Raw genomic sequence first — 24,151 nt, 5'->3', positions numbered from 1 at the left:
CGCGGGGCGGGGGGTGGGGGTGGTTATGTAAGCGTTGCGCGCTCCCGCGAGGCGGCAGCCAATAGGAGGCCCCGGCGGCTCGTGCTCGCGCACGTAGGGTGGGGGGAGGGAGCGCAGGACGTGCGCGCACCCTCTCCCTCGTCCACCGCTGCCGCCTCCTTCTTCTGCCGCTCCTGGTGCTGCTTGTGTGCTCGTTCGGTGCGGACCTGGTACCTCTTTTGTGAAGCGGCAGCTGAGGAGACTCCGGCGCTCGCCATGGCCGACGAAAAGCCCAAGGTGAGCTCGGCGCCGGCCTCTTCTTCTCGACGCGCGGTCGGGGTTACGGCGCGGGCCGGGGTCCAGCAGGAGCCCGCCGCTGGTTCCCAGTGCCTTCCCGGACCCCCCACGGGGCCGGCCGCGGCTCAGGCCCCGGCGCTCCGCGCCATTTTCCTCCCTCCCTCTCTTCCTCCCTCCCGCGCTGGAGGAGGCCCCACCGCCCTCCCCCGCCCCCGGCGGCCTCCGAGTGCGCGCGGGGCGCGAGTTGGGCGGGCAGATCGCGGACGCCCGCGGGCCCGCCAGCTCGGAGCCGGGCTTCTCGGCCTGGCTAGCTGGCGCGCGTTAGGAGGGGCGTTAGGTCGCGCGGGGTCTCCACCCTCCGCGGACCTCGCGTCGGGTGTTGCAGTCTCCGAGGCGGCGGAGAGTCCTCTGGGCTCGGGGCTTCACCTCTTAGAGGTGGGGGCCGCGGGCATCTGGGGACCCCTGCCCGGTGGTGCGGCGGCGGCGGCGGCGGCGGGGCGGGAGTTCTGGGCGAATCAATGGGCTGCTGATGGGCAGGATCCTGGATGCCCGCTGGCCGCCGTCCTGGACCTGGGGATTGGGGGATTCCCGTGGAGTATTTCCCACTTTAACGGCATCAGGGGCCCGAGGGGGGAGGGGGAGCGGCTTTTCCCTCGGTGCCAGCGAACCCCTAATCCGCGAAGACCATGTGGCTTCATGAAGTTGGAGGCACAGGTACGAGCAGAGAGACTTTGTGGGGCTTAACTTTTGAACGCGGCTTTTGAGGCACCCGGAGACTTCCGGGGAGGACGGAGGAGACCCATCATCGGGGCACGCGGGACTTGCTGTTTTTAGTTGGTGACACCCCCGGCCTCCAGCGCCTTTATTTTCTGGAGCGATTTAGGGCTACAGAATTCCTTCTACACTTGATTTTGGACAACTTCATGTTTGGTCGAAATCTGCAAGAAACACTTAGAATAAAACTGTGTGTTTGCCCCATGACAACAAAGGGGAGGGAAGAATAAGTGCTCTTAACCGAAAATAAAAATGAAGCTGCTAATAGAGGAGAATGTTCACCGTGGTCCGGGGGAAATGAGGCTCTTCTTCGGTTGTTTGTTTGTGTGTGGATTTAGGTTATTAAACTGAGTTTGGTAACTTGAACGGTAATGAGTTTTAAGTCGCAGGCTCTAGATTTATTGTTTTGTTTCTTGCAGTTGTACAAAGTGCTTAGAAAAGAGAAAGGACTCTTATTTTTGACTTTTTTGGGGAGGAGATACATATTTTGGGAGTGATATAAAGTATGTCTTTTTAGAAAATTTAGCTTTAAGAAAACGTTGCAATACCCTGAATAGGACCCAACTTTAAACGTATGTTGTTGCTACTGATAATATTGCATGTAGGCTTTTCTGTATCTGTGACAGCTATCTGATACTTTTGCTGTAGGATTTTTCCTCTTTCACATTGATTTCAGCAGCTGAAAACAGCTGTATGCTGTTTTAGCATACGGTATGAGAAACCTGTTGATTTTTGGAGCAACTAGGGCTGCTGCTGCTTTATAAAAGAGGCTTGTTGATCACATTTCCCAAATTATACTTTTATTTTTCTTTCAACAGGAAGGAGTCAAGACTGAGAACAACGATCATATTAATTTGAAAGTGGCGGGGCAGGATGGTTCTGTGGTGCAGTTTAAGATTAAGAGGCATACACCACTTAGTAAACTAATGAAAGCCTATTGTGAACGACAGGTGAGGAATTCATATGTGTATTTCCACTGAATAAAACTATTTTTAAAAATCTTACTTTCATGGAAACAAAAACTAGATTAGCATACTACTACAATGATTTTCTGATGGGATGAATATGCACTTGTACTTGGCATATCAGTTTTCTTGCACACTTGGTATATCAATTACTCATGAAAACCCTTAGGATGATTTGGTTAGTATTATATGTGGCTCCGGTCCAGTGCCAGAAATGCATCAAATTATATTTACAATACTTGGTTTTTTACCAAGGAAATGTATTTATAAGAAAATAGGAATGAACTTGGTAAAATTACTTATCAGGCTTTTATTATCTTTTTTTTTTTTTTTTTTTTTTTTTTCTCGAGGTGGAGTTTCGCTCTTGTTACCCAGGCTGGAGTGCAATGGCATGATCTCGGCTCACTGCAACCTCCTTCTGGGTTCAGGCGATTCTCCTGCCTCAGCCTCCTGAGTAGCTGGGATTACAGGCACGTGCCACCATGCCCAACTGATTTTTTGTATTTTTAGTAGAGACGGGCTTTCACCATGTTGACCAGGACAGTCTCGATCTCTCGATCTTGTGATCCACCCGCCTCGGCCTCCCAAAGTGCTGAGATTACAGGCGTGAGCTACCGCATCCAGTCTATTACCTTATCTTATGTTTTTGAGATGGAGTTTGATTCTTGTTGCCCAGGCTGGAGTACAATGGCACAATCTCAGCTCACTGCAACCTTCGCCTCCTGGGTTCAGGTGATTCTCCTGCCTCAGCCTCCCAAGCTGGGATTACAGGTGCCCGCCATTATGCCCAGCTCATTTTTTTTGTATTTTTAGTAGAAACTGATTTTCACCATGTTGGCCAGACTGGTCTCAAACTCGTGACCTCATCCACCTGCCTCAGCCTCCCAAGGTGCTGGAATTACAGGCTTGAGCCACCGCGCCCAGCCCCGAAGTCATTTTTTTAAGCTAGAATTTATCTGTTGTGTAATTTAAAAAAAAATTTTTTTTTTTAGACAGGAGTCTTGCTCTGTCCCCCAGGCTGGAGTGCTTTGGTGCGATCTTGGCTCGCTGCAGCCTCTGCCTCCTGAGTTCAAGTGATTCTCGCTCTTCAGCCTCCTGAGTAGCTGGGATTACAGGCGTGCACGCGGGGCTAATTTTGTGGTTTTTTTTTTTTTTTGAGACGGAGTTTCACTCTTGTTACCCAGGCTGGAGTGCAATGGCGTGATCTCGGCTCACCGCAACCTCCACCTCCTGGGTTCAGGCAGTTCTCCTGCCTCAGCCTCCTGAGTAGCTGGGATTACAGGCACACGCTACCATGCCCAGCTGATTTTTTTTTTTTTAATTTTAGTAGAGACGGGATTTCACCATGTTGACCAGGATGGTCTCGATCTTTTGACCTTGTGATCCATCCGCCTTGGCCTCCCAAAGTGCTGGGATTACAGGCTTGAGCCACCGCGCCCGGCTAATTTTGTGTTTTTAATAGAGACAGGGTTTTGCCGTGTTTGTCAGGATGGTCTTGAACTCCTGACCTCAAGTGATCTGCTCACCTTGGCCTCTCAAAGTGCTGAGATTACGCCATGGGGCACCAGGCCTGGCCCCTTGAGATTGTTTTAAACAGAATAAGGCTTAAACTTTAACTATGTAAATTGGGAAATGTAGTTTGAGTTGATACTTAAAAGATTAGTGAAATTAAAAACTTCATTTAGGCTGGCTACAGTGGCTCATGCCTGTAATCCCAGCACTTTGGGAGGCTGAGGCGGTTGAATCAGTTAAGACCAGCCTGGACACTGTGGCAAAATCCCATCTCTACTAAAAATACAAAAAAAGTATCCAGTTGTGGTGGTACATGTCCATAATCCCAGCTACGGCAGATGCGGAAGCTGAGAATTGCTTGAACCTGGGAGGTGCAGGCTACAGTGAGCCAAGATCATGCCACTGCACTCTAGCCTGGGTGACAAAGCGGAACCATTTCAAAGCAGGGAGGAAAAAAAAGAAACTTCCATTAGAATGTTTAAAGTGTTTTTATGCCTCGTATATTTACAATGTAATAAGAGAATACCTTTGGGAGGCCAAGTTGGGAGGATCACAAGGTCAGGAGTTTGAGACCAGCCTTGCCAAGATGGTGAAACCCTGTCTCTACTAAAAATAGAAAAAAGAGCTGGGCCTGGTGGTGGGCACCTGTAATCCCAGCTACTCAGGAGGCTGAGGCAGGAGAATCGCTTCAACCCAGGAGGCACAGTTTACAATGAGCCGAGATGCCACTCCACTCTAGTCTGGGCAACAGACCAAGATTCCGTCTCAAAAAGAAAAATTCCTCTGATAGTGGAAGTAAAAAGTAAAAAAGAAAAAAAAATACTGTGCTCCTAATTCTTTATCATTATATGTAAACTTTCTTATAGCTCCTTATAAAGATAGCATTTTTTTGTTTTTTTTTTTTTGACATAGAGTCTAGCTGTCATCCAGGCTGGAGTGAGGTGGTGTGATCTTGGCTCATTGCAACCTCTGACTCCCAGGTTGAAGTGATTCTCCTGTCTGGTCTCAAACTCATGACCAGGCATGAGCCACCACGCCTAGCAATACAACATCTTACCTTTAATATATTCTTAGTTAAAAGTTTTCAGCCGGGCGCGGTGGCTCAAGCCTATAATCCTAGCACTTTGGGAGGCTGAGGCGGGTGGATCACGAGGTTGAGAGATCGAGACCATCCTGGTCAACATAGTGAAACCCTGTCTCTACTAAAAATACAAAAAATTAGCTGGGCATGGTGGCACGTGCCTGTAATCCCAGCTACTCAGGAGGCTGAGGCAGGAGAATTGCCTGAACCCAGGAGGCGGAGGTTGCGGTGAGCCGAGATCGCGCCATTGCACTCCAGCCTGGGTAACAAGAGCGAAACTCCGTCTCAAAAAAAAAAAAAAAAAAAAAGTTTTTGCTGAAATTACCCTACATGAACTTACTGATTGTGCTAAATAATTTATATACTGACATCTACTATATTTGAACACTAGTGCCCCTTCAGAATACAGGGAAATTTTAAAAGGTAATCATTTTGGAGAACTTATGTAGCAAATCTGCATAGAAAATAGAAAATCATAGTCTGGATTCCGTAATCCAGCATTTTGGGGGGCCAGGGCTGGAAGTCTTGTCTGGACAACATAGTAAGACCTGATCTCTTAAAAAAACATTATCTGGGTGTGGTGGTACATGCCTGTTGTCCAGGCTATTTCAGAGGCAGAATTGGGAGGATTGCTTGAGCCTGGGAGGTGTAGGCTGCAGTGAGCTGTGATCACATCACTGCACTCCAATATAGGCAACAGAGTAAGACCCTGTCTCAAAACCACAAGCAGAATCATGCTTCAGCCTCAGTTTGGTGGTTTTGAACAGGATTCTCCCCTTTTTTTTTTTTTTTTTTTTTTTTGAGACAGTCGCCCTGTCACCCAGGCTGGAGTCCAATGGCTCCATCTTGGCTCACTGCAACCTCTGCCTTCCAGGTTCAAGCGATTCTCCTGCCTCAGACTCCTGAGTAGCTGGGATTACAGACATCTTGAACAGTATTCTTATGAATGTCTTATTTAACTTCTCTGCAATTACAAAATTTTGCCCTTTTTTCTTTTTCTTTTTTTTTGAGACAGAGTTTCGCTCGTGTTACCCAGGCTGGAGTGCAATGGCGCGATCTCGGCTCACCACAACCTCCGCCTCCTGGGCTCAGGCAATTCTCCTGCCTCAGCCTCCTGAGTAGCTGGGATTACAGGCACGCGCCACCATGCCCAGCTAATTTTTTGTATTTTTAGTAGAGACGGAGTTTCACTATGTTGACCAGGATGATCTCGATCTCTTGACCTTGTGAGCCACCGCGCCCGGCGCTCTTTTTCTTTTAAGACAGGGTTTTGCCCTGTTGCCCTTACTCTGGAGTACAGTGGCAGGATTCTGATCATGGCTCACTGCAGCCTCTGCCTCCCAGGCTCTAGCAGTCTGCTCTCCTCAGGCTCTCAGATGGTTGGAACTATAGGCTTGTGCTACCATGTGAATTTTTTTTTTTTTTTTTTTTTTTTTTGAGATGGAGTTTACTCTTGTTACCCAGGCTGGAGTGCAATGGCGCGATCTTGGCTTACAGCAACCTCCTCCTCCTGAGTAGCTGGGATTACAGGCATGTGCCACCACGCCCAGCTAATGTTTTGTATTTTTGGTAGAGACAGGGTTTCACCATGTTGACTAGGATGGTCTCGATCTCTTGACCTGGTGATCCACCTGCCTCGGCCTCCCAAAGTGCTAGGATTACCACCGCACCCGGCCTTTTTTTTTTTTGAGAGGGGGTCTAGTGCTGTCTGTTACCCAGGCTGGAGTGCAGTGGCATGACTTCAGTCCACTGCAACCTCTGCCTCCTCGGTTCAAGCAGTTCTCCTGCCTCTAAGTAGCTTGAATTACAGATGCCCACCACCACGCCCAACTAATTTTTGTATCTTTAGTAGAGATGGGGTTTCACCATGTTGGCCAGACTGGCCTTAAACTCCTGTCCTCAGGTGATCTGCCTGCCTGGGATCTGAAAGTACTGGGATTACTGGTGTGAGCTATAGCACCTGGCCTTTTTTTTTTTTTTTTTGGTCTTAATCTCAGTTTACTGCAACCTCTGCTTACCAGGTTCAAGTGATTTTCCTGCCTCAGCCTCACAAGTAGCTGGGAATACAGGCATATGCCACCAAACCTGGCTAATTTTGTATTTTTAGTGGAGACAGGGTTTCACCATGTTGATCAGGTTAGCTAGTCTCGAACTCCTGACCTCAGGTGATCTGTCTGCCTCTCAGCTTCTCAAAGTGCTGGGATTACAGGCATGAGTAACCTCACTTGGCCTGGAGAGATTTTCTTCTTCTTCCTTTTTTTTTTTTTTTGAGATGGAGTTTCGCTCTTGTTGCCCAGGCTGGAGTGCAATGGCGTGATCTTGGCTCAATGCAACCTCCGCCTCCTGGGTTCAGGCAATTCTCCTGCCTCAGTCTCCTGAGTAGCTGGGATTACAGGCAGACGCCACCATGCCCAGCTAATTTTTAGTATTTTTAGTAGAGACGGGGTTTCACCATGTTGACCAGGATGGTCTCTATCTCTCAACCTCTTGATCCACCCGCCTCAGCCTCCCGAATTGGTGGGATTACAGGCTTGAGCCACCGTGCCCGGCCCTTTTTTTTTTTTTTTTTTTGAGATAGAGTCTTGCCCTGTTGCCCAGGCTGGAGTGCAATGGTGCAATCTCGGCTCATACTGCAACCTCTGTCTCTCAGGTTCAAGCAATTCTCCTGCCTCAGTTTCCCAAGTAGCTGGGATTACAGGTGGAGGTTGCAGTGAGCTGAGATCTCATCACTATACTCCGGCCTGGATGACAGAGTGAAACTCTCTTAAAAAAAAAAAAAACAAGCCGGGCGCGGTGGCTCAAGCCTGTAATCCCAGCACTTTGGGAGGCCGAGGCGGGTGGATCACGAGGTTGAGAGATCGAGACCATCCTGGTCAACAAGGTGAAACCCCGTCTCTACTAAAAATACAAAAAATTAGCTGGGCATGGTGGTGTGTGCCTGTAATCCCAGCTATTCAGGAGGCTGAGACAGGAGAATTGCTTGAACCCAGGAGGCGGAGGTTGCGGTGAGCCGAGATCGTGCCATTGCACTCCAGCCTGGGTAACAAGAGCGAAACTCCGTCTCCAAAAAAAAAAAAAAAAAAAAAAAAAAAACTCTGGGAGGCCAAGGTGGGTGGATCACCTGAGGTCAGGTGGCAAAACTGTCTCTACTAAAAAAAAATACTAAAATTAGCCAGGCGTAGTGGCAGGTGCTTATAATCCTAGCTACCCGAGAGGTGGAGGCAGAATTGCTTGAACCCAGGAGGTGGAGGTTGCAGTGAGCCAAGATTGGGCCATTGCACTCCAGCCTGGGCAACAGAGCAAAGCTCTGTCTTCAAAAAAAAATGATTTACTGATTTTCAAAAATTTAAACATACTATATCTGAGAGTTAAAGGAAAATGAAAGGCTGGGTGTGGTGGCTCACGCCTGTAATACTAGCACTTTGGGAGGCCGAGGTGGACTGATCACCTGAGGTCAGGAGTCAGAGACCAGCCTAACCATGGTGAAACCCAGTCTCTTCTAAAACTACAATAATTTGCTGGTGGTGGTGGCAGGGGCCTCTAATCCTACCTACTTGGGAGGCTAAGGCAGGAGAATCACTTGAAACTTAAGGTGAAGGTTGCAGTGAGCAGAGATCATGCCACTGTACTTCAGCCTTGACAGCAGAGCAAAACTCCCATCTCAATAAGAACATGAGAATCACCCCAAATCTTTTTACCTACAGCATATGTTACCATGTGTTGCTTATTTATTTAGGTATCTCTTTTAATATATTCATGGCTAAATATGCATGTAGTTGTATCTAAGTATAATTGTTTCTTTTAATGCTGTTGATTGCTTTTAAATTCTCTTGTTCAGGGATTGTCAATGAGGCAGATCAGATTCCGATTTGACGGGCAACCAATCAATGAAACAGACACACCTGCACAGGTAAAAATTCTCTCCTAATTAGAAAAACTAGTGTTTGTAATTTTTTTCTTCTTTCTTTTGAGACAGAGTCTCTCACTGTTGCCCGGGATGGAATGCAGTGGCGCAATCTGGGCTCACTGCAGCCTCTACCTCCTGGGTTCAGGCGATTCTCCTGCCTCAGCCTCCCGAACAGCTGGGATTACAGGCGCCCGCCACCACACCTGGCTAATTTTTTGTATTTTTAGTAGTCTGGGTTTCACTGTGTTGGCTAGGCTGGTCTCAAACTCTTGACCTTGTGAGCTGCCACCTCGGCTTCCCAAAGTGCTGGGATTACAGGCGTGAGCCACTGCACCTGGCCTACTGTTTGCAATTTTTTGAACAGCTTTGTTTATGAATTTGAACATTTGAACATTGTAATATAATTCTTGTAGAGTTCAAAGCAGTAGGCTCGGGAAATGCCAGTGGGTTTTATTTATTTTTAATTTTCATTTAATTATGTTTTTAGTGACAGGGTCTCTCTCTTTTGCCCAGGTTGAAGTGCAGTGGTCTCATTATAGTTCATTGCCGCCTTAGCCTCCCAAAGTGATGGGATTATAGGCAGGTGTCAATGTGCCCAACCCACCATTGGTTTGTGCTTTTTTTGTTTGATGGTTTTTTGAGATGGAGTCTCACTCGATTGCCCAGGCTGGAGTACATGATCTTGGCTCACTGCAGCCCTCACCTCCCATGCTTAAGCGATTCTCCTGCCTCAGCCTTCCAGAGTAGCAGGGATTACAGGCATGCACCACCACACCCAGCTAATTTTTGTATTTTTAGTAGGGATAGGGTTTCGCCATGTTGGCCAGGCTGGTCTTGAACAACTCCGCCTGGCTCAGCTTCCCAAAGTGTTGGAATTACAGGCATGAACCACTGCACTTGGCCAGATTCTCAGCATTTTAGTTCTGCATGCTAATTGAATTCTCTTTTATATGTCTTTGTGAATGAAAGGGAACTAATGGCCTTCACTGCCATGTCTCATAGCTTGTTTGACAGGGAGAGCACCTGATAACAGGTGATTTTTCCAAACCCTTACCAAAAAACGTGATGCTCTGTGATCCTGTAAATCTCTTTACATAGCACTTCATTTTGTTCTGTCACTTTTTTTTTTTTTTTTTTTTTGAAACAGAGTCTCACTTTGTTTCTACGCTGGAGTGCAGTGGTGCAATTCTCTTGCCTCAGCCTCCCCAGTAGCTGGGACTACAGATGTGCACCACCATGCCCAGCTTATTTTTGTATTTTTGGTAGAGACAGGCTTTCACCATGTTGGCTAGGATGGTCTCAAATCTCTTGACCTCATGGTTAACCCACCTCGACCTCCCAAAGTGCTGGGATTACAGGCATGAGGCAATGCGCCTGGCCTGTTTCTGTCACTTTTTGTAGGATCAGCTGGATTATCTCCTGTGGCAGAAACTTAGTGTTTCTTTCTTTTTACCTTCTCAAAGTTCCATTTAAGACTTCCAGTTTTGACCTGGCAAGGTGACTCTCAAGAGCCATTTGCAAGATTACAAAGTGCTTGTAATGCCAGCACTGTGAGGCTGAGGCAGGCAGACCGCTTGAGTCCAGTTCAAGGCCAGCCTCAGCAACATGGCAAAACCCTGTCTTTACAAAAAAAATACAAAAATTAGCCAGGGTGTGGTGGTATGTGCCTGTAGTACCAGCTACTTCTTGGGGTGAGGCGGAAAGATTGCTTGAGCCCAGGAAGTGGAGACTGCAGTGAACCAAGACTGCCCCACTGCACTTTAGCCTGGATGACAAAGTGAGGCCCTGTCTCAAAAAAAATATTTCCAGTCTTGTCCTGGCTTGGTGGTTTATACCTGTAATCCTAGCACTTTAGGAAACTGACAGAGGCAGGAGGGTTGCTTGAGGCCAGAGTTTAAGACCAGCCTGGGCAACATAGCATGACCCAGTCTCTACTGGAAAGAAAAAAAAAATAGCTGGGCATAGTAGCATGGTCCAGCCTAGGTAACAGACTCTGTCTCCAGAAAAAAAGGCTGGGCACAGTGGCTCACGCCTATAATCCCAGCACTTTGGAAGGCCCAGGCAGGTGGATTACCTGAGGTCAGGAGTTCTGGTCCAGCCTGGCCAACATAGTGAAACCACGCCATCTCTACTAAAAATTAAAAAATTACCTGGAGCTGGGCGCGGTGGCTCAAGCCTGTAATCCCAGCACTTTAGGAGGCTGAGGCGGGTGGATCACGAGGTCAAAAGATCGAGAACATCCTGGTCAACTTGGTGAAACCCCGTCTGTACTAAAAATACAACACATTAGCTGGGCATGGTGGTGCGTGCCTGTAGTCCCAGCTACTTAGGAGGCTGAGGCAGGAGAATTGTCTGAACCCAGGAGGCGGAGGTTGCGGCAAGCTGAGATCGCGCCATTGCACTCCAGCCTGGGTAAGAAGAGCGAAACTCCATCTCAAAAAAAAAAAAAAAAAAAAAATAGTTACCTGGATGTGTTGGTGCTCACCTGTAATCCCATCCTAGGTACTCCGGAGGCTGAGGCAGGAGAATCCTATAAACTAGGGGTGCTGTAGAGTGTGGTAAAGGGCAGAGGTTGCAGTGAGCTGAGATCATGCCACTTCACTCTAGTCTGGGCAAAAGAGTGAAACTCCCATCTCAAACAAAACAAAACAAAACAAAAAACCGCAGTTATGGTATGTAGCCACAAGGAGGAGCTAAATACTATTGATAAATGAGGCTGGGACAGGAACTTCTTTTTTTTTTTTTTTTTTTTTTTGAGACGGAGTTTCGCTCTTGTTACCCAGGCTGGAGTGCAATGGCGCGATCTCGGCTCACCGCAACCTCCGCCTCCTGGGTTCAGGCAATTCTCCTGCCTCAGCCTCCTGAGTAGCTGGGATTACAGGCATGTGCCACCATGCCCAGCTAATTTTTTGTATTTTTAGTAGAGACGGGGTTTCACTGTGTTGACCAGGATGGTCTCGATCTCTCAACCTCGTGATCCACCCGCCTCGGCCTCCCAAAGTGCTGGGATTACAGGCTTGAGCCACCGCGCCCGGCCCCGGAACTTCATTTTTTAAAGGCATTTGAAGTTTCACTGTAAAACTTTACATTTTGATAATTTTGTTTTAGTAAATACGTTGACAGGCTTGTTTGGGTTTAAAATGAATAGTAAAAAGTAAAAACTTCACTTTTTTTTTTTTTTTTTTTTTTTTTTTTAACTATTTCTTTTTTATTTGTTTTCAGGCAGAGTCTCGCTCTATTGCCCAGGCTGGAGTGCAATGCCACACTCTTGGCTCACCTTAACCTCCGCCTCCCAGGTGCAAGCGATTCTCTCCCTCAGGCTCCCAAGTAGCTGGAATTACAGGTGTCCATTACCATGCCTGGCTAATTTTTTTTTTTTTCTTTTTCTTTTTTTTTTTTTGAGACGGAGTTTCGCTCTTGTTACCCAGGCTAGAGTGCAATGGCACGATCTCGGCTCACGACAACCTCTGCCTCCTGGGTTCAGGCAATTCTCCTGCCTCAGCCTCCTGAGTAGCTGGGATTACAGGCACGCGCCACCATGCCCAGCTAATTTTTTGTATTTTTAGTAGAGACGGGGTTTCACCATGTTGACCAGGATGGTCTCGATCTCTCGACCTTGTGATCCACCCGCCTCGGCCTCCCAAAGTGCTGGGATTACAGGCTTGAGCCACTGCGCCTGGCAATTTTTGTATTTTTATGTAGAAACGGGAGTTTCACCGTGTTGGTCAGGGTGGTCTGGAACCCCTGACCTTGTGATCCACCCACTTAAACCTCCCAAAGTGCTGGGATTACAGGTGCATACCATTGTGCTACACTCTCAGTTATAAGAATATATTTCCTGTCTTTTTTTGAGACGGAGTCTTGCTCTTTCACCAGATTGGAGCTCAGTGGACCAATCTCGGCTCACTGCAACCTCCACTTCCTGGGCTCAAGCGATTCTTCCACCTCAGCCTCCCGTGAAGCTGGGACTACAGGCGCAGGCCACCACGCCCAGCTAATTTTTTGTATTTTTAGTAGACACTGGGTTTCACCATGTTGGCCAGAATGGTCTCGATGTCTTGACCTTGTGATCCACCTACGTCGGCCTCCCAACATGCTGCGGTTACAGGCATGAGCCACCATGCTCAGCTCTATTTCCTTTCTTTAAGCCCTGCTTACCCACCACTAAAACGGGATCATCTACTATACTAGTTACAAATATTAAACAAGGAATATTTTTTTGGGTCCGTGACCTTGATGCGGGTTTTTTTTTTTTTGAGACGGAGTTTGGCTCTTGTTACCCACGCTGGAGTGCAATGGCACGATCTTGGCTCACTGCAGCCTCCGCCTCCTGGGTTCAGGCAATTCTCCTGCCTCAGCCTCCTGAGTAGCTGGGATTACAGGCACGCACCACCATGCCCAGCTAATTTTTTGTGTTTTTAGTAGAGACGGGGTTTCACCATGTTGACCAGGATGGTCTCGATCTCTTGACCTCGTGATCCACCCGCCTCGGCCTCCCAAAGTGCTGGGATTACAGGCTTGAGCCACCGCGCCCGGCCTTGATGCGTTTTAAAATCTTGACGTTGAATTTGGAATTGATTCATTTTAGAATTGTTCTCCCAATATTTGTTAGATAGCAGGACTGTGATAGATTAAAACATCTTAGCAGGCCTCCTGCTTTCTCTCTCCCAGCTTAAAAAGAATTTTTTTTTTTTTTGGAGACAAAGCCTTCCTCTCACCCAGACTGGAGTGCGGTGGCACAATCTCAGCTCACTGTAACCTCTGCCTCCCGGGTTCAAGGGATTCTTCTGCCTCAGCCTCCCGAATAGCTGGGATTATAGTTGTCTGCCACCACACCCGGCTAATGAGATGGAGTCTTGCTCTTTTGTTCAGGCTGAAGTGCAGTGGCACAGTCTTGGCTTACTGCAACCTCTGTCTCCCAGGTTCAAATGATTCTCCTGCCTCAGCCTCCTGAGTAGCTGGGATTACAGGTGTGTGCCTCCATACCCAGCAATTTTTTTTTGCATTTTTAGTAGAAACAGAGTCTCCCTTTGTTGCCTAGACTGGTTTAGGTCTTCTGGGCTCAAGCAATCCTTCAACCTCAGCCTCCCATAGTACTGGGATTATAGGCATGAGCCTCCACATCTGGTTAATTTCTGCTTTTTTCCTTAAAAAGTAAGTTTTAGGTGGGTGCAGTGGCTAACGCTTGTAATTCCAGCACTTTGGGAGGCTGAGGCAGGCAGATTCTTTGAGCTCAGGAGTTTGAGACCAGCCTGGCCAATGTGACAAAATCCCATTTCTATTAAAAATACAAAAAAATAGGCCGGGCGCAGTGGCTCATGCCTATAATCCCAGCACTTTGGGAGGCTGAGGCGGGTGGATCACGAGGTCAAGAGATCGAGACCATCCTGGTCAACATAGTGAAATCCCGTCTCTACTAAAATTACAAAAATTAGCGGAGCATGGTGGTGCGTGCCTATAGTCCCAGCTACTCGGGAGGCTGAGGCAGGAGAATTGCTTGAACCCAGGAGGCAGAGGTTACGGTGAGCCGTGATCGTGCCACTGCACTCCAGCGTGGGTAACAAGAGCGAAACTCCATCGCAGAAAAAAAAAAACTAGCTGGGCGTGGTGGGGGTTACCTGTAATCTCAGCTACTTGGGAGGCTGAGGCAGGAGAATTGCTTGAACCCGGGAGGTGGAGGTTCCAGTAAGCTGAGGTCACGCCGCTGCACTCCAGCCTGGGTGACAGAAACCCTGTCTCCAAACAACAACAAGGCCAGGCACGATAGCTCAAGCCTGTAATCCCAGCACTTTGGGAGGCTGAGGCGGTGGATCACGAGGTCGAGAGAGACCATCCTGTTCAACATGGTGAAATCCCCGTCTCTACTAAAAATACAAAACATTAGCTGGGCATGGTGGCACATGCCTGTAATCCCAGCTACTCAGGAGATTGAGGCAGGAGAATTGCCTGAACCCAGGAGGCGGAGGTTGCGGTGAGCCAAGATCCTGCCATTGCACTCCAGCCTGGGTAACAAGAGTGAAACTCCATCTCAAAAAAACAAAAAAACAACAACTACGTTTTATCTCATAGTTATAAAGTAAGCCAAGTGAAAAATTACTTAAACCAAGTGTGTAGGTACATTAAGCTATGAGGTATCTACAATAATGAAACTTGGAATTTAGTGGAGGAATTTAGTGGAGCATGTGCATGTTTTCAGCATATTTAAACCTGAAAATCATTCATTTGAAGAACTTAATGCTGGGTGCAGTGCCAGGTGCCTGTAGTCCCAGCTACTTGGGAGGCTGATGTGGGAGGAGTTCTGGGCTGTAGTGCACTATGCCGATGTGGTGTCTGTACAAAGTTTGGCATCAATATGGTGACCTCCTGGGAGCGGGGACCACCAGGTTGCTTAAGGAGGGGTGAACTGGCCCAGGTCAGAAACGGAGCAGGTCAAAATTTCCATGCTGATCAGTAGTGGGATTGCACCTATGAATAGCTACTGTGCTCCAGCCTGGGCAATATAGCAAGACCCTGTCTCTTAAATTAAAAAAAGGAACTTAATAATCAGTGCTCTTAAATTTGTTTTTTCCTTTATGCTAGTTGGAAATGGAGGATGAAGATACAATTGATGTGTTCCAACAGCAGACGGGAGGTGTCTACTGAAAAGGGAACCCGGCTTCTTTACTTCAGAACTCTGTTCTTTAAAGACCAAGATTACATTCTCAATTAGAAAACTGCAATTTGGTTCCACCACATCCTGACTACTACAGTATAGTTTTCTCTATTCTTTCATTTCCCCTTCCCCATTCCTTTATTGTACATAAAGTTACTGGTATATGTGCACAAGCATATTGCTTTTTTTTTTTTTTTTTTTTAACAGCCAATGATATGTTTTGATTGACATCAAGTGGAGACGGGATGGGGAAAAATACTGATTCTGTGAAAATACCCCCTTTCTCCATTAGTGGCATGCTCATTCAGCTCTTCTCTTTATATTCCAGTAAGTTATTTTGCTCTCACTGTTTTAACAAAAAAGAAAACAACATAAAAATCCTTGCATACCTTGTTTGATTGGAGACTTTTAATGTTTTTCATTTATCATTGTAAAACCAAGGACAATTTTATAACTTTTTTGTACGTAGCTGTTACATGTAGGGCAATCTGTCTTTAAGTAGGGATAAATTACTCTAAAACAAAAAAAAGAATCCTAGATAGTTTTCCCTTCAAGTCAAGCGTCTCGTTGTTTAAATAAACTTCTTGTTTAAAATGAGCTGTTTTCTTTATTCTAAGAAATATTAAATAGAAAATTGAGGCTTAGAAAAAACATATAAATAGGGCTGCTTAGAAGTAACATTTCAAGAAGGAAGTAAAGCTACTTGGTGTTTCTGACAGACTGATACTAAACAAAGAATGATCTATAAATGACTTAGCAGAAGTTTTTGCCTTCACTTTGTTCCAAAACTTTCTCTAGATCCCATGTTAATATGCAAGTATACTAGCAGAAAAATTGGGCCATACTATTGTGGATTTCCAGGTATTTTTTGCATACTAAATGAGGCAGAGTATAGAGTATAGGGTAGCACATGTGGCAAGGAAAAAGTTTTAATTGGGCCGGGCACTGTGGCTCACGACTGTAATCCCAGCACTTTGGGAGGCCGAGGTGGGTGGATCATGAGGTCAAGAGATCGAGACCATCCTGGTCAACATGGTGAAACCCTGTCTCTACTAAAAATACAAAAAGTTAGCTGGGCATGGTGGCGTGTGCCTGTAATCCCAGCTACTGAAGAGGCTGAGGTGGGAGAATCGCCTGAACCCAGGAGGCGGAGGTAGCAGTGAGCTGAGCTGAGATCATGCCATTGCACTCCAACCTGGGTAGCAAGAGCGAATCTCCGTCTCAAAAAAAAAAAAAGAGTTCTAATTTGGCCTTTGTTGCTGATAAAACACTGAAACATTCTAGCCCTGACTTTAATAAGTAAATATTCCCTAACCTAAAAGTTTTCATTCCTTATTTAAGGATTTTTTTGAGATGGAGTTTTGCTCTTACTGCCCGGGCAAAAGTGCAGTGGAGTGATCCCCGTTGGCTGCAACCTCCTCACAGGTTCAAGCGATTCTCCTGCCTCAGCCTCCTGAGTAGCTGGGATTATAGGCATGCACCACCACACCCAACTAATATATTTTTTTTCAAGTCTATATTTTTTGTATTTTTAGTACAAATAGGGTTTCATCATGTTGGTGAGGCTGGTCCTGAATTCCTGATCCACTCGCCTCGGCCTCCCAAAGGTAAGGGCTTATAAGTGTGAGCCACAGCACCTGGCTTATTCAAGGATATTGAAGACAGAATATATGCGTGTGTGTGTGTGTATATATATATAATCTCAGAACCTTAAATGTATAGGACACTACAGTCTTTTAATTTTTGTTTCTTTGGTTTTTTGTTGTTTTGTTGTTTTAATCGCCCTCTCAACCCAGCTTTTCCCGACTCCAGGAAGAACTGGGAAGGGAAAGCCCATTAGGTTCTTCTTTTCCCTTTTATTTATTTATTTTTTAATAAAGACGGGGTTTCACCATGTTGGTCAGGCTGGTCTCAAACTCCTGACCTCAGGTCATCCACCTGCCTCAGCCTCCCAAAGTGCTAGGGTTACAGGTGTGAGCCACCATGCCTGGCCTCACTGCCATTTTATAGTTGAGGAAGCCAAGTTCTAGAAGAGTAAAATAAATGGTGACAAAACTATAAACCTGGGACCAGAGATAGTATCCTGATGCTTGTTGATGGTTTTTGTCCATATTGATTGTCATCTACCAATATGATCTGCCATCAAGTCACCATGTAGTATCGTGTTGTAATTCCTTAATCCACTGTACCTTTGTTTACATACAGCCTTTACATTCCCTGCATCTATAGCAAATGAGCATTGCCAGTAACAACAGGAATTCAGGATTTTTCTTACATTTGTATATGTATGAATTTTACTCTTGAATCAACTAGACTTGTTTTCCTATATGCACAAGCAGTTCCCTGCCTCAGCCTCCTGAGTAGCTGAGGTTACAGGCACAGACCACCATGCCTAACTGATTTTTGTATTTATAGTAGCAACAGAGTTTCACCATCTTGGCCAGGCTGGTCTTGAACTCCTGACTTCATGATCCACCCACCTTGGCCTCCCAAAGTGCTGGGATTACAGGCGTGAGCCACTGCACCCGGCCAACTAATTGATTCTCGATTGTGGTTTTGAATTAGAATCCTCTGGCAAGTTTTTAAAAAATACCAAAGCCTGGACTCTATCCCCAGAAATGTATTTTCTTTCTTTCATTCTTTTTTTTTTTTTGGAGACGGAGTTTCGCTCTTATTACCCAGGCTGGAGTGCAATGGTGCGATCTCGGCTCACTGCAACCTCCGCCTCCTGGGTTCAAGCAATTCTCCTGCCTCAGCCTCCTGAGTAGCTGGGATTACAGGCACGCGCCACCATGCCCAGCTAATTTTTTGTATTTTTAGTAGAGACGGGTTTCACCTTGTTGACCAGGATGGTCTCGATCTCTTGACCTCGTGATCCACCCGCCTCGGCCTCCCAAAGTGCTGGGATTACAGGCTTGAGCCACCGCGCCTGGCAGAAATGTATTTTCAAAGCAATATGGAATTGAAAAGCACCTCTGAGGCCGGGTGCGGTGGCTCAAGCCTGTAATCCCAGCACTTTGGGAGGCCGAGGCGGGTGGATCACGAGGTCAAGAGATCGAGACCATCCTGGTCAACATGGTGAAACCCCGTCTCTACTAAATATACAAAACATTAGCTGGGCATGGTGGCGCGTGCCTGTAATCCCAGCTACTCGGGAGGTTGAGGCAGGAGAATTGCCTGAACCCAGGAGGCGGAGGTTGCGGTGAGCCAAGATCGCGCCATTGCACTCCAGCCTGGATAACAAGAGTGAAACTCCGTCTGAAAAAAAAAAAAAAGGAAAAGCACCTCTGGGAGGCATCCTCAGAAGTTAAGCACTTTACGGTAAAGATTAAATGAGAGAATGTGGTTTTTTTTTAACATCGCTGTGAAAATATTAATGTATGTTTTATCTTTTTTTTGTTTTGTTTTTTGTTTTTGAGACGGAGTTTCGCTCTTGTTGCCCAGGTTGGAGTGCAATGGCGCGATCTCGGCTCACCGCAACCTCCGCCTCCTGGGTTCAGGCAATTCTCCTGCCTCAGCCTCCTGAGTAGCTGGGATTACAGGCACGCGCCACCATGCCCAGCTAATTTTTTGTATTTTTAGTAGACGGGGTTTCACCATGTTGACCAGGATGGTCTCGATCTCTCGACCTCGTGATCCACCCGCCTCGGCCTCCCAAAGTGCTGGGATTACAGGCATGAGCCACCGCGCCCGGCGTTATCTATTTTTTTTTTTTTTTTTTTTTTTTTTTGAGACGGAGTTTCGCTATTGGTGCCCAGGCTGGGGTGCAATGGCATGATTGCAGCTCACTGCAACCTCCTCCTGGGTTCAAACGATTCTTCTGCCTCAGTCTCCTGAGTAGCTGGGATTATAGGCATGCCCCACCATGCGTGGCTAATTTTTTGTGTTTTTAGTAGAGACGGGGTTTCTCCACGTTGGTTAGGCTAGTCTCGAACTCTCGACTTCAGGTAATCTGCCTGCCTCGGCCTCCCAAAATGTTGTGATTACAGGTGTGAGCCACTGTACCTGTTTTTTGTTTTTGTTTTGTTTTTTTTTGAGACGGTCTCACTCTTGCCCAGACTGGAGTACAGTGGTGTGATCTCAGCTCACTGTGGCCTTTGCCTCCTGGGCTCAAACGGTTCTCCTGCCTTAGACTCCTGAGTAGCTGGGATTACAGGGGTTGTCCACTACTGCCTGGCTAATTTTTTGTATTTTAGTAGAGATGGGCTTTCACCATGTTGGGCAGGCTGGTCTCGAACTCCTGACCTCAAGTAATCCACCTACGTCAGCGTCTCAAAGTACTGGGATTATAGGCATGAGCCACCATGCCCAGGTAATGTGTGTTTTAGATGCCTAACATGGTGTCTCCCATATATAAGTTGTTTTTTTAAAATTCTTTTTCTGAAACAGAGTCTCACTCTGTCTTTGGTACTGTTAAGGAGCAAAGCATCCACCAACAGGATGCATTAGATTTCTGATTACCTAAATGGTGACTTGAAAGTTCTGGATGTGGGAAGAGATAGAGGCTTACCTCCCAGGGACTCTGGGATTGGTCCTAGACTGCAGCACTACAATAAAGCAGGTAATAAAAAGAGTCACAAATTTTTTGGTGTTTCAGTGCATATAAAAGTTATGTTCACCGTACATGGTGGCTCACACCTGTAATCCCAGCACTTTGGGAGGCTAAGGCGGGCAGATTACCTGAAGTTGGGAGTTCGAGACCAGCCTGATCATCATGGAGAAACCCCGTCTCTACTAAAAATACAGAATTAGCCAGGCGCAGTGGCTCATGTCTGTAATCCCAGCACTTTGGGAGGCCAAGGCAGTCGGATCACAAGGTTAAGAGATCAAGACCATCCTGGCCAACATGGTGAAACCCTGTCTCTACTAAAATACAAAAATTAGCTGGGCATGCTGGCATACCTTGTAGTCCTAGCTACTTGGGAGGCTGAGGCAGGAGAATTGCTTGAACCTGGGAGGCAGAGGTTGCAGTGAGCCAAGATCACGACATTGCATTCCAGCCTGGCCCCCGGCAACAGAGCTAGACTGTCTCAAAAAAAAAAAAAAAAAAAAAAAAAATACAAAATTAGACAGGTGTGGCTTATGCCTATAATCCCAAATAGTCAGGAGGCTGAGGCAGGAGAATTGCTTGAACTTGGGAGACAGGTTGTGGTGAACCGAGATCGCGCTATTACACTCCAGTCTGGGCAATGAGCGAAATTCCGCCTCAAAAAAAAAAGAAATACATAAATTAGCTGCCTGTAATCCCAGCTACTTGGGAAGCTGAGGCAGGAGAATTGCTCAAACTTGGGAGGTGGAGGTTGCAGTGAGCCACAGTCATGCCACTGCACTCCAGCCTGGGCAACAGAGCAAGACTTCATCTCAAAAAAAAAAAAAGGTTATATTCAGCTTTGGCAATTTAGTGAGACCCTGTCTGTGCAAAAAAAAAAAAGCCAGGTACAATGGTGCACACCTGTAGTTCCAGCTACTTTGAAAGCTGAGGTGAGAAGATTACCTGAGCCCAGGAGGAGGTCAAGGTGGCAGTGAGCTGTGATTGTGCCACAGCAGTACAGCTTGGTTGATAGGATAAGACCCTGTCTCAGAAAAAAAGTTTATGCTGTAATTAGGTGTTCAATAGCATTATGTCTTTAAAAAGCAATACATATGACCGGGCGCAGTGGCTCACACCTGTGATCCCAGTACTTTAGGAGGCCGAGGTGGGCGGATCATGAGGTCATGGGATCTGAGACCATCCTGGCCAACATGGTGAAACCTTGTCTCTACTAAAAACAAAAAAATTAGCTGGGTGTGGTGTCACACAGCTGTAGTCCCAGCTACTCGGGAGGCTGAGGCAGGAGAATTGCTTGAACCCAGGAGGCGGAGATTGCAGTGAGCTGAGATTGCACCATTGCACTCCAGCTTGGGCAACAGTGCAAGACTCCATCTCAAAAAGTAAAAAAGCAATACATAACTTTAATTTTTATTTTTTTTGGAGGAGGTGGCAGGACCTTACTTTCTGTGTTCCCCAGACTAGAGTGCAGTCGTGCACGTATAGCTTAGTGCAGCCTCGAACTCCTGGGCTCAAGCAATCCTTCTGCCTCAGCCTCCCAAAGTGTTGGGATTGTAGGCATGACCCACTGTGCCTGTCCCATATCTTAAAGTACTTTTTTGTTTGTTTTTGAGACAAGGTCTTGCTCTGTCACCCACCATGGATTGCAGTGGTGTGATCACCGTTTAATGCAGCTTAGACATCTTGGTCTTAAGTGATTCTCCCCCCTCAGCCTCTGGAGTGCCTGGGACTAAAATGATACATGACCACACTGAGCTACATTTTTCTTTGTAGAGTTGTAGAGACAGCCTCTCTCCATGTTGCCCAAGCTGGTCTCCAACTCCTGATCTCAAGCGATCTCTGTGCCTTGGCCTCTGAAAGTGCTGTGCTGGGATTATAGGTGTGAGCCATTGTGCCTGGCCACAATATTCTTTTCTTTTCTTTTTCTTTTTTTTTTTTTTTTTTTTAGATGGAGTCTCACTCTGTTGCTCAGACTGGAGTGCAGTGATGTGATCTCATTTCACTGCGACCTCTGCCTCCCAGTTCAAGCGATTCTCCTGCCTTAGCATCCTGGGTAGCTGGAACCACAGGTGTGTGCCACCATGCCCGGATTATTTTTGTATTTTTAGTACAGATGGGGTTTTACTATGTTGGCCGAGCTGGTCTCAAACTCCTGACCTTGTCATCTGCCCACCTCAGCCTCCTAAAGTGCTGGGATTACAAGCATGAGTCACTGTGCCTGGCCTCACGAATGTTCTTAATGGTATACAGAATGTTGAATCCCTTCCAAAAGGTTTTTTTTTTTTTTTTTTTTTTTTTTTTGAGACGGAGTTTCGCTCTTGTTACCCAGGCTGGAGTGCAATGGCGCGATCTTGGCTCACCACAACCTCCGCCTCCTGGGTTCAGGCAATTCTCCTGCCTCAGCCTCCTGAGTAGCTGGGATTACAGGCACGTGCCACCATGCCCAGCTAATTTTTTTTTTTTTGTATTTTTAGTAGAGACGGGGTTTCACCATGTTGACCAGGATGGTCTCGATCTCTTGACCTCGTGATCCACCCGCCTCGGCCTCCCAAAGTGCTGAGATTACAAGCTTGAGCCACCGCGCCCAGCCCCAAAAGATTTTTAATTTACTTTGCCCAGATTCAGGGGATGATTCTATTATTCTTTTTTTTTTTTTTTTTTGAGACGGAGTTTCGCTCTTGTTACCCAGGCTGGAGTGCAATGGCGCGATCTCGGCTCACCGCAACCTCCGCCTCCTGGGTTCAGGCAATTCTCCTGCCTCAGCCTCCTGAGTAGCTGGGATTACAGGCACGAGCCACCGCACCCGGCGATTCTATTATTCTTATTGAGACTCTGTCACCTAGGCCAAAGTGCAGTGGTGTGATCATGGTTTGACCACCTGGGCTCAAACAGTCCTTTCCCTTAGGACTCCCATATAGCTGGAACTATGGCCCCTGCCACCACGTGAGGCTAAAATGTTTGTTTGTTTGTTTGTTTGTTTTTGAGACAATGTCTTAACTGTGTCACCCAGCCTGGAGCGTGGTGGTGTGATCTCAGTTTACTCCAACCTCTACCTCTCAAAGTCAAACAATTCTTGTGCTTCAGGCTCCAGAGAAGCTGTGATTACAGGCATGCACCACCATGCCCAGCTAATTTTTGTATTTTTAGTAGAGTCGAGGTTTTGCCATGTTGGTCAGGCTGATCTCGGACTCCTGACCAGGTGATCTGCCCATCTCAGCCTCCCAAAGTGCTGGGATTACAGGTGTGAGCCACCGTGCCTGGCTGCCAGGTTAATTTTTTACAATGTCTTTTTCTTTAGTTTTTTTCTTTTTAAAGATGGGGTCTTCTTCTCTGTCATCCAGCCTCAACTTTCAGGGTTCCCCCTGAAAGGGGATTCCCCTCCCTCAGCCTCTTAAGTAACTATGGCTACAGGTACGTGCCACCACACCTGGCTAATTTAAATTTTTTTTTTTTTTTTTTTTTAAGATAATGGGGTCTCACTGTGTTGCCCAGGCTGGTGTCAACTAATCCTGGACTCAAGTGATCTGCCTGCCTAGGCCTCCCATAGTTCTGGGATTACACTGTCCCTGGTCTGTCTTGTTTTCTTTTTATTTTATTTTATTTTTTTTTATTATTCTATTTTTTGTAGAGATTTGGTTTCACCATGTTGCCCAGGCTGGTCTGGAATTCCTGACCTCACGTGATCCACCCACCTCGGCTTCCCTAAGTGCTGGGATTACAGGCATGAACCACCTCGCTCAGCCCTGTTTTGCTTTCTTATCATTTTTGTGTTCACTGAAGTAGCACTTCTGATTTCCTTCAGTAACTTTTCCTTTGCATTCACAACTTGGCTAACTGGTGCAAGAAGCCTAGTTTTTGGTCTGTCTCAGCTTTCCACATGCCTTCCTCAGTAGACTAAATAATTTCCAGTTTTTGACTTTAAGTGACAGATGTTCGCTCTTTCTCTTGAAAGGTCAGTATAGGTTTATTAACTGGTCTAATTTCAGTATTGTGTCTCTGGAAATAGGTAGGCTGGAGGTATGGTGCAGTTGGTGGAGTTGGTGGAGTAGTCAGAACACACATTTATCAAATAAGTTAGCAGTCATATATGGGCATGGTTTGTTGTGCCCCATACAATTACAGTAGTAACATTAAATCACTGATCACAGACCATTATAACAGATAAAATGAAAATGTTCGAAATATTGGAAGACTTTCCAAAATGTGATATAGATAACACAAAATGAACATGTGCTGTTGGAAAGTGGCACCGAAAGACTTCCCTGATGCAAGGTAGCCACAAACCTTCAATTTAAAAAACACAGTATTGCCGAGGCTGGTGCAGGCCTGTATTCCCAGCTACTCGGGAGGCTGAGGTGTGAGGATCGCTTGAGCCCAGGAGTTCTGGGCTGTAGTGCGCTGTGCCGATCAGGTGTCTGCACTAAGTTCAGCATCA

At 46.6% G+C, this 24,151-nt stretch overlaps 1 protein-coding gene and 1 long non-coding RNA gene across 3 annotated transcripts; both read left to right on the top strand.

The window, feature by feature from the left end:
* Nucleotides 1–97: 97 nt before the first annotated feature.
* On the top strand, nucleotides 98–15,764 carry SUMO2 (small ubiquitin like modifier 2). 2 transcript variants are annotated; one of them, XM_039476581.2, is made up of 4 exons: nucleotides 99–276; nucleotides 1,869–2,000; nucleotides 8,447–8,518; nucleotides 15,095–15,764. In XM_039476581.2, the coding sequence occupies exons 1-4, from the start codon at nucleotides 256–258 to the stop codon at nucleotides 15,155–15,157; spliced, it is 288 nt and encodes a 95-aa protein (XP_039332515.1). In that variant the 5' UTR covers nucleotides 99–255; the 3' UTR covers nucleotides 15,158–15,764. The 2 variants fall into 2 exon arrangements, with proteins under 2 accessions (XP_074245064.1, XP_039332515.1); XM_074388963.1 differs by lacking the exon at nucleotides 8,447–8,518 and having other exon boundaries at nucleotides 98–276.
* LOC141581902 (uncharacterized) lies at nucleotides 2,007–7,274 on the top strand. The gene is made up of 2 exons (XR_012514717.1): nucleotides 2,007–2,747; nucleotides 4,206–7,274. It is a non-coding gene; the product is annotated as an uncharacterized LOC141581902 (long non-coding RNA).
* Nucleotides 15,765–24,151: the final 8,387 nt, after the last annotated feature.

The sequence above is a fragment of the Saimiri boliviensis genome, chromosome 17 (assembly GCF_048565385.1).
Source record: "Saimiri boliviensis isolate mSaiBol1 chromosome 17, mSaiBol1.pri, whole genome shotgun sequence".
Taxonomy (NCBI): Eukaryota; Metazoa; Chordata; class Mammalia; order Primates; family Cebidae; genus Saimiri; species Saimiri boliviensis.
This window is presented reverse-complemented; position numbering and strand designations above follow the sequence as displayed.

Bases quoted from the DNA above. Each gene is read 5' to 3' on its own strand.
- SUMO2 (XM_039476581.2), top strand. From the start codon at position 256: ATGGCCGACGAAAAGCCCAAG. The intron at 277-1,868 runs GTGAGCTCGGCG...TTCTTTCAACAG, and splicing joins TGGCCGACGAAAAGCCCAAG to GAAGGAGTCAAGACTGAGAA. The intron at 8,519-15,094 runs GTAAAAATTCTC...CCTTTATGCTAG, and splicing joins AAACAGACACACCTGCACAG to TTGGAAATGGAGGATGAAGA.